Consider the following 14,069-nt stretch of genomic DNA (forward strand, 5'->3'; position numbering starts at 1 on the left):
TTGATGCATTCCGAACAGTGGTTTCTGAGGTATCAGTTTCAGAGTGGAAAAGATGCTTTCAAAATTGGTTTGAGCGTATGCAAAAGTGTATCGATCTTAAGGGTGAATACTTTGAAAAACAATAAAACAATTCCCAGAATTTCACTTTTTTTTTTTTTTTTTTCATATTCATTGCGGAAACTTTTCCAGCAGCCCTCGTACCACTTGGAAAAATAGCTTGCTTGTCCCTCCGTGAAAGAAATCTGCAAACGTCCTAGATTATGGAGGCAATAGCCCCCCCCCCCCTTTGCTCCCCAGTGCGCACGCCTATGTTTTTGGGGACCTTGCCCATTTTCGCCAATGTTGACTGTTGCGTACTCTATATGCGAGCACAACTTTCAAGCAATCGTGTGGGTTTGGATACATCCTTAGGGAAATTCATGCGAAGTAGCTGGCAACACTGTGCTGGAAGGGAACACGTCTGTTCGGTTCGCCAAGGCCAAACAGAAACAAGTTGCACGTCGACCGAGTTGGTACTGTGGTAAAAAATACCGGCTCACGTTCTCGCAGGGATTGTTTTTGAGTGAATACATACAGCTGAATACGATAACTGTCAAAGATGAGTGAAAAACATCTGGCTAAAGGTAAGTAGTATTTCTCTGTTAGTATATTTAGTTGTTTAGTGTTATGTATACCTGCTGATAACGGCAATATAAACGTGACAAGTTTATCAATAATTGTTGTCATTGTATAGCGAAACCAAAATATTTTCATGGGAGAGGAGGGTCATTTTGGTGCACGAGATGACACTCTCCCCTGCAGCTACGAATTTCCACTTCCCGGCCTCCGTGGCAGAGTAGTTAGCACAGCGCGCTACGACACCAGAGGCCCCGGGTTCGAATCCCGGTTTTGCTATCAACGCTTATCCTCATCTTCGTGTTTAGCCAAAAGTGGCAAAAAAAGCGAAATAAAATATACCAAATCAATCAATCACTTTATGGACAATAGCTAATTTTAATGTTTTATGCTTTACACTCTCGCGTTTTAAACCTGAAACTTAAAAGCTGAAAACTAATTATTTTGATTTATCACTTACGATATTCTGTGTTATACCTGCTTCTGATATTTTCTGACATTCACCATGCTACGCGGGCTCCACTTCTCCCGCCCTTTTTCGCCGGTGTTGCAAAAGTGTCGACAGTAAGTTCAGTGATATTTCAACTTTTAGGTTAAAAAACTTCATCTTTGAATTTCTCTTGAACCGAGACTTTACAAAACTCATTATTTTGAGCTCATTTGTGCCATTTATGGATATGTACGCTAATGTTGCACTTGCACTCCAGCGTTTAATTGGGGTGCAACTTTTGAACTTTGTGTTAAAGTTGTAAACTGTTGTTTCAAATTTTCTGTACCAATCTAGTAGGAGCTGGTTTTCCGAAACGTGTTCAAAAATGTCGTTGTACGACAGTAAAGGAGTTTGTTTTGGCTAGTTCAAGAACACAATATGATTTTCCAACAGCGTTTGCAGCCATCTCAGCAATTGTTGAGCCGGAACAACAATCGGCGACAACAACAAACATCAACAATGTGTCTTACCGAAACTTCCACAGTTCCTCAACCTAACAGCGCAAAATTCATGTCGATAATACGAATAGTTTTTGTTTTACAAGACATTGAAAGTGTCTATTTCTTTTGTAGTAGCCCTGTATTGATAGTTTTAAGTTCCAACAACGGAGCAGCCAAATTCGAATCGTACGAAGGAAAGGAGAATAATGAAAATTAGTTGCAAGGAAAAACTGGGTCAAATTGGCTTGAATACTGAAATTATTTATTAGCGTCTGGCAACGCTATCGTGTAAAAAATTACATTTAATTTTAAAATATACATCAACTGCATTATTGATATCATAGCAATGGGTGCATTGTGATTATTTCAGTCCTATTTCGTTTTGCTAACAATTGTCCAACACATTCTTTTTTATCGTAAGTTAGGCCCATACATAGGGTGACCAGACATACTCTTTTTAAGAGTATTAGACTCTTTTAGAGGTTCATATACTCTATACTCTTTTCAATTTGCAAAAATCCCCAAATATACTCTTTTCCATAAAAACAAAGGTAAATATGATATTGAACAACATATAAAATCGAAGTCACGCACAGAATGTTCATTGGTTTCTGAGACACGTAAGTTGAATAGTTTCTTTAAGTGTATTGATGTATACAGGTAGTCAAAATGGTTTGGAAACTAAGGTTGTAGGATTTGTAGCAGATAATGCACCATTAAATTTTGGTAGCATAAACAAGACATCAGGAAATAAAAATGTGCACAGACAGAGTGCAGATTAGAGATAAAATATTTTGCCTATTTGTTGTGGGGCACATATTCTACATAATGCAATTTCTGTACCTTGTGCGAAAATAATACCCATAGATGTTGAGAACTTGGTTTTTAAAATACACAATCATTTTAGTACTTTTACTGTGAGAGCAGAAAATCTGAAAGGATTCTGTGAATTTATTGGGAGCCATTATGAGGGTCTTTTATAACACTCAAAGATAAGATTCCTCTCTTTACTTTAATTATACGTCAGTATGAAGCGATAAAGGCCTATCTTTTGAGTGAGGAAAATGCTCCAATTGCTATAGTCAATTTTTTTAAAGATGATACAAGTGAACTATGGCTATATTTTCTGCATGCACAGCTTCTCCTGTTTAATGATACTATTTTAAAAATTGAAAGGGGTGATATAACAGTAATTGAAGTTTCTGTTCAATATTTTCAACTTCTACAGAATAGAACAGAACTTTTTCCCATTCTCAGCAAAAAGTTTACTTATGGAACTTGTAAAAGAAGGGAGTATGAAGGAGGAATATGCATACTCTGTTTCAAATAGGTTTTATTGTGAAGCGGTAAAATACTTAGAAACATTGTTTTTGAAGATGTCAAAAAACTGAAGTATCTAATCCTTGACTCAAGAATTTCCTATGAACAATTTCAAGAGTCATTTTCATGTATCCATCAACAAGCAAAATATAATTCAAATTCATTGGAATTTAATGATAATGATATTTTTGACACTTACTGTGCAATTTCAAAAGCCGTTGAAAAACATCTTGAAGATATGGGGGAAAGAAAAGAAACAATGATGGGTAAGTGGAGGTCAGTGTACAAAGATTTAGTACAGGCTGGGTCAAATTTAAAAGTGATTGCGCCTCTTATAAAATTCTTGTTTACTCTACTCTGCCTGGTACAAATGTTGATTGTGAAAAACGCTTCAGTGTTATAAAAACGTCTTGGCGAGAGGAAAAAAGTACACTCCTGGTGTCAACACTCGAACAAGTTTTGAAAGTAAAATTCAATGTGGACATGACCACAATAAAGAACGATTTAAACGTACCCAAGATAGCAAAATTACCCAAAAGTATGAATGATGGTGCGCATTGGTGAGAAAGTATTTGTAATTAGCTAATTACATTAGACCCATAAGTAATTTGAATCTGTAGAGTGTAGGCCTATTTTATAGGGGCTATAATAGAAGCAATAACAAATAGCCACCCTTCTTTTCCTTTTCTTTTTACGTTTTGTGCATGCGCACCTTCAACCTATAGACTATACTCTTTTTGGTCAACAAATATCTGGTCACCCTACCCATACAGAAGAAAAGACCTGATAACGCTTCCAGATTTTTCATTGTGGGTGGGCTACTGAATGTTCATATTGTTAATGAATAATAATAAAAAAGGTTTCTTGTTTTTATCGTTATCTTAACTTATATACTTTTATTTTATTTTTATAGCGAAATGTTTGCCTTCCAGTACATCTTGGACTTCATTTTGCTAAATAACAGGTCTCTGGCGTCTGAATCCACCATGTCCGTGTGTGTTTGCGATTGTCCCTCCATCCATTTATTCTCATCTTCGTAGTTAGTCAAAGTAGCAGAAAGGTGAAGTAAATCAAATCAATCTCGTTAGTTGGTACTATATTTTCATGTGTCCGACTTTCTCTTTTTTAGGAAGTGGGGCCAATTGTGTTGTTATTGTCCCCCCTCACCAATCCTCCCTGGGCGCGCCACTGAATCGGACTCCGCGAAGGGATTTATTACCTCGATACCTCGCACTTGAACAAAAACTTTATGATCAACATTCGCGAAAATATGTTATCTGTGAATTCCATGTTCAGTTCAATTTGTTTCTAGTGTTTCTATTTATAGAATAGAATACGTAATATCGGAAAGGAAAATAAAAAAACGAGGCCAATTTTACTGCTGACGCTCGAAGGGGGAGTTTGTCGTTTTCTGCCTTTTTTTTTGGAGGGAAATTCCTGTCTTATTGGAATTCGGCTTTATTTTACGTCACCGAAACGCAAAACCACGTCACTTCATCGCTTTAATTCGGAAGACGCATGACCTGAACCTTATCAATAAAAATGGCATTCCTTTTTTCATTACGTCTGTAAGAAAATATATTCCAGCTTTAAAGACGCCCAGTTTTTTCCGTCGCTATTTTCAGCTCTGTGCTGATTGGTAGTGCATGGAGAATGGTCTGAGAATCAGAGCAAGGCAAACTTGAGGCAAACTTACATTATTCAGCGACATTTCCCTGCAAAAACTCAACAACCAGTAAAGGGATGTGTCTGCTGTTTCATCTTGTCCTTTGTAAGAGTTCTTGTGATAATAAAATATACAACACTTAATATTTCTGATATTATCTCGGGTTTCCGAAACTTCTCCAAATTCCTCGTTAGGTTTCTCCAGTGGCGCACCCAGAATTTTCGAAAGGGGAGGTTTTAGTCATGCTATGCCAAAGTGTGTGTGGGGGGGATTATGACCCCATAACCCCTCCCTTGGGCAAGTTTTGTGTTTTATTTCCACGTCGTTAATGATGATTACACAATTTTAATTTAATACAACGTAATAGTTAATAAACAATACAACAATGTAACGTAAGCTTTTGTAACTATTTTTCAAATACTGCCGTTATTACTAGTATAAACATTAGTGGTAAGAATCATGGGCACTTGACTACCCCTGGGAAATTGATTGATTGATTGAGTTGGTGTTTTAAGCCCACTTTATACACAGTAAGGCTAATCGGGACTGGACCTACAGTTTAAAGTGGGATCCGAACCACTATGTGCCTCCACCGGGTATCGAACCCGGGACTCCTTGATTACGCGACAACGCTACCACTGCTCTACCGGAGAGGCCCCTGGGTAATGAATGTCAGCAACCGCTTTTGGAATTGTTTACACCTCATTTTATACATTACCGGTTGAGAAGCGTAATACAAGTTGTTTGCCACCTGACAAATTGCACATTAAGGAGGAGGAGAGGCGGAGAAACTCCCGCTATTTATTTCAGTAATAGCTTTTTGTAAGCCCCCTTCCTACAATTACCGTCAGTTCAAATCCAGTTTGCAAGTATCAAAACATTTTATCATAAATACATTCAAAGTTTTTCATTTGAACTGACTTCCATCCATTGACGTCCGGTGAGGCCCGGGTACTTAGGCTGAAATAACTGGTCTCTTGCCTATTGGAGCTCTGTTCACAAGTAAAAGGGGTGCATTTGCACGACTAGGAAAACACACGTATTACTTTCTGTTGTTGAGCCATCAAAACATTTTCTACTTTCGTCAAAAACATATTTCCGTACTTTATTGATTGATTTGGTTAATTTTACTTCACTTTTCTGCCACTTTTGGCTAATTGCGAGGAAGGGGATGAGTGATGATGTGATGAAATTGTTGAATGGACACTCACAAACATCCATGCTCAGGCCGGGATTGGAACCCGGGACCCCTGGCCCGTACTTATCGTCCAAATAACGATTCCTTGCTAAAATTTTCATAGCTGTAGCGCCAAGACACACAGGACAGGTTATTACGCACAGCTCATATTATTATTTATTGATATTTCTCCGAATTTTGAAGGCATTGATCATTTAAAAATACGATTCGTGAGGCTAATTTTGTACATCTACTCGGTCGCTGGCTGGTAGATAAATATAAAGCTTAACGCAGAGAAACGCGGCAACAATCAACTGGTGTAACAGCCACTACAGGGAAACGCGCGGAACCGAAGCGGAAATTTTTGTGTCGGAAATCTGCAGGTTATCTGGTTGCGTCCTAATTGCGAACAGTGCCTGAATCGTCCTAATTGCGAACACAAGAAACTGAGAAATATTTCCACGTCCTAATTACGAACACATAGAGCTGAAAACCCGTTTCTTTATAAACAGGTAAGGGTAAGACACGAGAATTCTGGTCTTTGCCAGCATCGAAAGAAGAGAGACTTTGAAGAGCCAAACACATTTTTTTTTATGGATGAAACGTTCAAAAGTTGTGCTAGCCAGTTTTCTTAGATATACACCATACATGCAGACTTGGGGAAGTACGAATTTAGAAGCAAATGTTGTACCTCTAGTCTTTGCGTTTTCACCAGACAAGAAGAAAGACATTTATTTACGATTGTATCGATTAATCTTGAGGAAAATAGGGAACCCTGAAACGGTGAATATTGACTTCGAGGCTTTAAAAGAGGTTTTAACCGAGATTAACATTCACGGTTGTTTTTTCCACTTTACACAAAGTCTTTGAAGCAAAGTTCAAGAAATTCGCATGACATCTTATAATGAAGATGAAGAAATAAAGAGCAACATCCGTATCTGAGCGTCTTTAGCTTTTCTAAACCTAGAAGATCTTCAAGAAGGATGGCTACGTATTTACGAGCAAGCTCCTCGTAATGAAAACCTTGTGAAGTTCTTCGACTAATTTGTGGACCGGTGGCTCGAAAACCTCTTACTGAGATATGTGGAACTGTTTCAACAGAAGGCACCGGATAAATAATGCAGTGGAGGGATGGAATCATAAAATCAACAGCGAGCTTGGTAGGCCACAACCAAGAGTGGCAGAGCTCATTAAATGCTTAGATGCTTAGGCAGAAAAGTCAAATAATATAATTATGAGAACGGAAATGTACCTGGAAGGTGTCAAGCGGAGGAAAGTATGTGTTTTGTTGGACGAGAGGATAGCAAGAAGCACCGACAAATACAAGGAGACTGGTGCTATCCCTATCTTTTAAAGAACAATATCATATGTTTTGAAATTTGACTAGGTAATGTTCACCGCATTATTAATTGACAAAGTCATTAATTGTACTATTAATTAGATAAGCTATTTTTGTACAATATGTATAATGTATGTACTTCGACGAAGGCTTTAATCATATCGGATTGTATGTTACAACCGCCATGCTTCAATTTGAGGTGCAACGTTTACACCACCAGTAACACACAGGCCACTGACCAGTCTCAAGTCTGGCACTGAGTTTATTTTAAAATATAGTTAAAAGGAATCAGGAAATTGAGAGAAAGTTGTAGGTCACAAGGCAGAAAAATGTGTTCGCAATTAGGACGCACCCCTTCGACTGTATTCCTGTTCAGGTAGAAAGTGTTCGCAATTAGGACGACACCGGTTATCTTAGGTTATCGCCCACTGGGACGCCAGAGACTCATCTGTTGCGTTCTGTTGTCGTGTTTCTCCGTGTCTCTGTGGGCGTCAAGTTAACAATTTAAATATTGAAGTGAAAACTAAAGAAACTGGCCGGGTCACATTAACATAGGGTAATTTTACCGCCCCAAATTCGTGCGGCCCTAGGCGGCGCCTAATTGGGGGAAGCTGTGATCCATCCTTGTAAATTGAGTAAAAGAGCCAAAACCAAAGGCGTCGCGGAATGCACGAAGACTTATCCTGTAGAAGTTCAGAATGAAAACCGGCTTTTCAAGCGGATTTTTCAGCGTCACGTTTTTGAGGCGACCTTGACTTTCAACAGAATGTGACTGGAATTCCAAGACTGATTACAGGAGGATGATCCTGGATGACGTGGCTTGAGGTACAGTCAAGTACAAAGAAACGTGGATGCAAATTTTCAATTATCGTATTCATTCTGTTTGTTTTGCGTAATGTAGGGGTTCAAGAATTGACACAAAATTGTTGACTAAATAGATTGATTGATTGATTGATTGATTTAGTTTATTTTACTTCGCGTTTTGTGCCTCTTGGCTAATTTGCGAAGATGGGGATGAGTGATGAAATGATGAAATTGATGAATGAACATTCACAAACAACCAAGCCCGACCGGGATTCGAACCCGGGACCCTTGGCGTTTGACTAAATAGAGAATACATCTTTAACACCTCTCGGATATAAACCGCCCACCTAAACTGATTTGATGTAAAAAAATGTTTGAACTTCACCGTACAAAAAACTGATACGTGCCTGTGAAAGAGGGGATTGGCTACAAGACTGCTCAGAATTAGAAACAAATCACTTCATATCCTTGATCTTGTTTTCGAAATGAATCATCAGGATTATAATCAGATTGCTTGATAAGGAGGAGGATTCCCGCCTCACGATCTCGCCACCGACGGTTTCGGGTTCGAAGTTGAAGGTGGCCGGAGCGTGGCGCGGATCACACCATCTTCCTGCCGAGATCGGGAGTAAGTGGTACCCTGTCTCCCTTATTTGACTTCATTGGACGGTGCAAAACACGTGGGATAACTTTACCTTTAGGGCATATTTTGACATATCTTAACATTTACGAAACCTAGAATCTATCTTGACATCTCTAACCTTTACAAAGCTAGAATGATCGAATGCATTTTGCACGTACCAGCTGCATAGGTAGATTGGAATCCCCAATGGGTCCTGGGTTGCAGTTAAGGCATCATGTTTATTTTTTTGTTATTTAGCGTAATCGCGAAGATGAGGATGAGTGATTGATTTTTAATTTATGTGCACTTTAGCACATAGGCTATTTTTGCCAGTCACGTAATACGGGGCTAAACCCCTTAACTGAAACAAAATTAAGAAGTAGTTTCTAACAAGAAAATAATATAAGTCTGTTAAAAACTTACTTAATTGTTCAAACTAATACATTCATTCAGCACTAAACAGCAACAAAAACTATACTGTCTGTGAGAATTAATATCTCCTTACCTAAATTAAAAGCTGTAAGCACAGACAAGAACAACACACAGCTCTACAAAGGATTATACTGGCTTTAGGGGCCAGACACCAGAGTCTCGTTGGGCTCAAACACTGCAGTTGCGAGGGAGGACGGGTGATGATTAAATGAAATTTGTGAAGGGACAATCGCAAAAAAAAATATCGATGCCCTGGCCAGGATTCGCACTCGGGAACTTTAGTGGTAAGATCGAAAATCGACCACCGAGCCCGCGCATGGGTATTTGTGAGAGCCGCTTCGTCACTTCATTAATCATCCCCATTGTCGCTTTTAACCTGCAGGTAGAAAAGTACATAAATTATTTACCCCCCCCCCAAAAAAAATATCTTAAGACGCAGTTTGAGTCGAAGGGTGAACATCCCCTTAAAGAATTGCATAGGAAGTTGGGCCTGATAAAATATTTCAGGAAGTTCATGTACGTAATACAGATGTAAATTAATTTTACATACAGAGTTCTCATAAACAGTATCAAGAAAAATGACTATGTGCTGCAGAATGCGATAGCTTGTGAGAAATGAAGATTGTCAACATTGGAACGGTAAACTCTGGGAAGACATTCGTGTGAGGAAATTAATGTGTAATTTTTATATTACCTTAAAGCTTTCTTCTAATTATTGTAATTTATAGTAATTATTATTATGCGAACACCTGCGTCCAGTAATGAAGCATGTCTCTTAAAAGCAAACGTTTCATTCTCATGCTATATGTGTATACCTTAAATCTTCACAAAACCTCGACCATAACCGTTCACGTGGCCTTTAAATGTAGGTTGACGTTACATTTGTAGGGGAGTAGTTCCTAGGCATAAAAAAAGGGCCTTTTATGTTGTGGGCAATCAATACTTAACGGTTTCCGCTGTAGCAATGCAGTCTCGCCACCTGCTGGCCGGTTCGAATTTCAATATAAGTTCAGAATCGACCTTGCAATCATTTTGCACCCCAGTGTAGATTAACACTAAACTGTAACAGTTACCAGAGATGACGACAGGAAATTACAAATTCTTACCTTACAAAGGTAATATTCAGCGTTGGTTTCATCATTATGATTTTTTTTCAGTATCAACATAGACTGGCTTTGCAAGTCCACATGTAGCAGTAGTTCATTCATCTTCAATAATGTGTTAACCCAGTTTGCGTTTTGAGTCCAGTTTATGGGTAGATAGGATAATCGGGACTGGACCTACAGTTTAAAATGGGATCCGAACAACTACAGTATGTAACTTTCGTACACACGGATTTTCAAAGAAAATGCTTTAATATCTGAAAGGAAATACACTCTTTTGAAATTGTTTCTTTACAATTCAATAACTAATATCATTAGGAACATAAAATCTTACCCAAATTCTGTATAACTAATGACAATAATAAATTTAATGAAACTGAAGGAGATACATGCCATTTTTTGCTCAACAGTTTTCAACTCTTGTTTGGATTTGACGCCTGCTTTATGGACTCGCCTCTTCAAAATGGCCCATACATGCTCAATGGGATTTAAGTCTGGACTTTAAGCTGGTGTTTGTAGTAGTTTGGGCACATTCCATATTAGCCAATTCATGTTAACTCGCGCCTTATGCTTACTGTCATTGTCTTGTTGCAATCTGTAGATAGGCGGCATGTCCATTTTTTGAGCACTCTTCTTTACATTGTTCTTCAATATGTCCAAATAGACATATGCATCCATGATATCATCAATAAACTGGATGGTACCAACACCTTTGGACGACATACAGCCCCAAATCATTAACGACCCACCACCGTGTTTAACTGTTGGAGCTGTGTTAATGTGATCATTGTCTTTATTTGATTTTCTCCAGACCCTATTTATCCCATCTGACCCGTATATATTTATCTTGGACTCGTCTGACCATATGGCACTATCCCAAAATTCCTGGTCCTTGTTGATGTGCTCTTTCACGAATGAAATGAAAGTCTATTCCTGCGATTCACCTTATTTACATACGGCCTCTTTCGTGATATTCTGCCATGATATCCATGCTTCCACAAGGCATGTCGGACAGTTCGATCGGACATTATCTTGCCAGCAACATTTTCTACTAACGGTCGTAACTGAGGAACACTTAGTCGAGGGTTTTCTCGCACTCTTTTTAAAATAAAGCGTTCATCACGTTTATTCAACCGTCTCTCTTTTGGTTTTCTCGGCACATTTTGTGTTGAACCTTCCTCTCTAAATTTGTTTACTATGTATTGAATTGTGGAGTGTGATTTATTGACTGTTTGTCCAATTTTTGTTAACGAATAACCTCTAAGGGCCAAATTTATAATAACGTCCTTCAGATCGGAACTAATTTCCTTCACCTTGCCCATTTCAAACACGCTAATAGATAGACAATAGGCCTACAACAATACCTACGCGAGCATTCAGCTTGACGGGGAGCGCGCCTGCATGTTCAAACTTGTTACGAAGTTGCAAACTGCACGAAATCGTCCGAATAGCGGTAGCGCTGTATGCGAAGAAGATTGAAACTCTTGCCTGTACGAATAACAATGTTGCATGAAACAGCGTGTTTTTCTCTTTTCACACAAATTATATGCTCTGTTTATACACTTTGAACATACATTTTTATTGACATTTGTTGGTGAAACCTTCATTAACATTAATTTCCAGGTACATATGAAAATGATTATATTTACCAGTGGCATAGCATGGACATTTCGGGTGGGAACGCCAAGTCCGAAGGAAGGGTCGGCCCTTTCTTGCTTAATAATTTACTTATGGTATTAGTCATTACAGGTATTGTTTATTTGCGTGAAGTCAGCTGGGTTTTCAATAAAACATCATCCATGCATGTTTTAGCTAGAAAATTAGATGCCTCACCATGCCACAAATGTTTTGAACTCTGGTGTTTTATACCTTTTTCTATACCTTTCTGCATGACGCAAGTCATTAAAAACCTACCTGAATCACAAGCGCCTCTGCACAGCAGTAGACGTCATTGTTGTAGTTCCAACTACTGATTGATTTGGTTTATTTTACTTCGCTTTTCTACCACTTTTGGTTAATTGCGAATATGAATATGAGTGATGATATTGATGAAGGGACACTGACAAAGAAAATCCGTGCTCACGCCGGGATTCGAACCAGAGACCTCTGTCGTCTTGGCGCACTGTGCAAAGCAGACTGGATGATCCAAATATCGTACACTCTACTGACGTAACAGTGCCGATTAGTAATTCAGACCACTGTTTATTACATCTTGAGAATGCTGATAGACATTTTAAAATAATTTTGTCCAGAGACCATTCGATGTTAAGAGTTTTCAAATGAATGCTAAACATTTCCATTGACACAATATTAAGTAGTTAGATAATAACGAAAAAATACAATAAAAAAATTAATAGTTTTGCGGGTTAAGTGGTAGAGCAGCCACAGGCTGAATTTCTACCACGAGGACTTAAACTTATTTGACAAAAAGTGTGTTGATCTTTTAGTTTCTAATGCACATCGCTGTTCGTGCGATAAATTATACTCCCTCCTCTGTCCCATAATTATTGTCCGGTACACTTTTGTTTGTTGTCCCATAATAATTGTCCGATATGCAAACTGTGACATTGGTGTATACAGAAGAAGAAAATGAAACACGGGAATGAGTCATAGAACGTTATTACTCAATGATCAGTACAAATTGGCCGATCAAGTATCCAAAAGAACATAAATAAAAAGTTACCATTTTGGCATACCGGACTATAATTATGGGACAGAGGGAGTACAATGCAGTGGCCATTAAGAAGCAGTATATTTGAGATTGGTAAAGTTACGTTAGTAATATCGCGTATTGTACCATCACAAAGCATGAGCGCGAAGAGCGAAGAACCGGGTTGGAATTCTACCGCTGTCGTCTGCTTCAGAAGGCAGGAAGGGTCACATGAACCAATCACGGTAGACGTCTCTGCTCCGTACGCTGGCGTACGAGAGAGCATTTACGCGCGTGCTGTAGAAATCGAAGCTTTCCCTCCAGAAAGGCAGCAAGGAATATAGAGTCCTTTACGCCGAACCTGCCCGGCGTCCGGCCAGTAAAGGCATTGGGTAAAAAAAAGGTAGAACGAGTGTTGAGAGTGGAGCGTTGCAAGCGGGAAAAAAAAAAAAAAAAAAAAAAAAAAAAAAAAAGCTATTATAATGCCATGAAGGTTAAACATATATGAAATGAGTCACGTTTTACGTTATAATCACAGCATTTAAGCAATTTTGAAATTTTAAATCTGGGAACGCCGGGCGTACTATAACGCTACGCCACGGATATTTACTAGTAGATGTGACATTTTTTTCCTCGGAAATTCTATGTGTACGAATAACAATGTTACATACTGTATCTGCCTTCACTGGGTATCGAATCCAGGATCCCTTGATTACAGACGACTACGTTAGTGCTAATCCATCGGGAATGTCCTGCTAATCTAGTAACGCAGTATGCCGACCACCTACTACGTTGGTAAGTTCGCACAACTGAAATAGAAGTCACTGTTTTCTACGTGGAACTGCTACTAGCATTTAATCTCGAATGCCATTATCAAGGTTTTTTTCTTCCAAATGCAGCTAAGTTGTATGTATTGTTGTCCTTTTACAATGAAAGACATCAAACCAACATATACAGCAACTATTCGCGAAAGTACCGTAATATGAAAATTTAACAAGGGAAAAGAAGTACCTACGTGAAGATAGGGCAATTTTGTCACCCCAAATTCACGCACCATTAGCACGGGCCTAAATCTGGCCCTGAAGACAGGTCAGTAAAAGAACAAAGCGGGCCAACCATTCATGGTCTCTCGACTCTCAATGCTATATACTGCGAAACGCTGTTCGTTTCTCCGCTTCTTCTGCAAGAGCTTAGTCCGTCAAGAACTTGTCTGTCAACACTGTCTTCACAAGTGTTCCTTGGAATATTTTTTTACACGCGCACACACACACACTTAAGACGAGAGGGGAAGAATGTACCTCCAGATGATACTTGTAGTCATCAGATGCTCGCCATAAGGAAATGACGTCATGCATATTTTTCGGTAGCAGAAGCATAAAGAATTAAAAGAAAAAAAGGAAAAGATCAAATC

General features: G+C 38.7%; 1 protein-coding gene across 1 annotated transcript in view; it reads left to right on the top strand.

Moving 5' to 3' along the window:
* The first annotated feature begins 468 nt into the window (after positions 1–468).
* LOC146001469 (pyrimidodiazepine synthase-like) overlaps positions 469–14,069 on the top strand; it is a 59,462-nt gene continuing 45,861 nt past the window's right edge. The window contains exon 1 of the mRNA XM_083138817.1: positions 469–623. Within this exon, the coding sequence (XP_082994943.1) occupies positions 599–623 (25 nt within the window). The 5' untranslated portion in view covers positions 469–598. The remainder of the gene's footprint in view (positions 624–14,069) is intronic.

Source organism: Lepisma saccharinum, chromosome 1, assembly GCF_977018435.1.
Source record: "Lepisma saccharinum chromosome 1, izLepSacc3.1, whole genome shotgun sequence".
Taxonomy (NCBI): Eukaryota; Metazoa; Arthropoda; class Insecta; order Zygentoma; family Lepismatidae; genus Lepisma; species Lepisma saccharinum.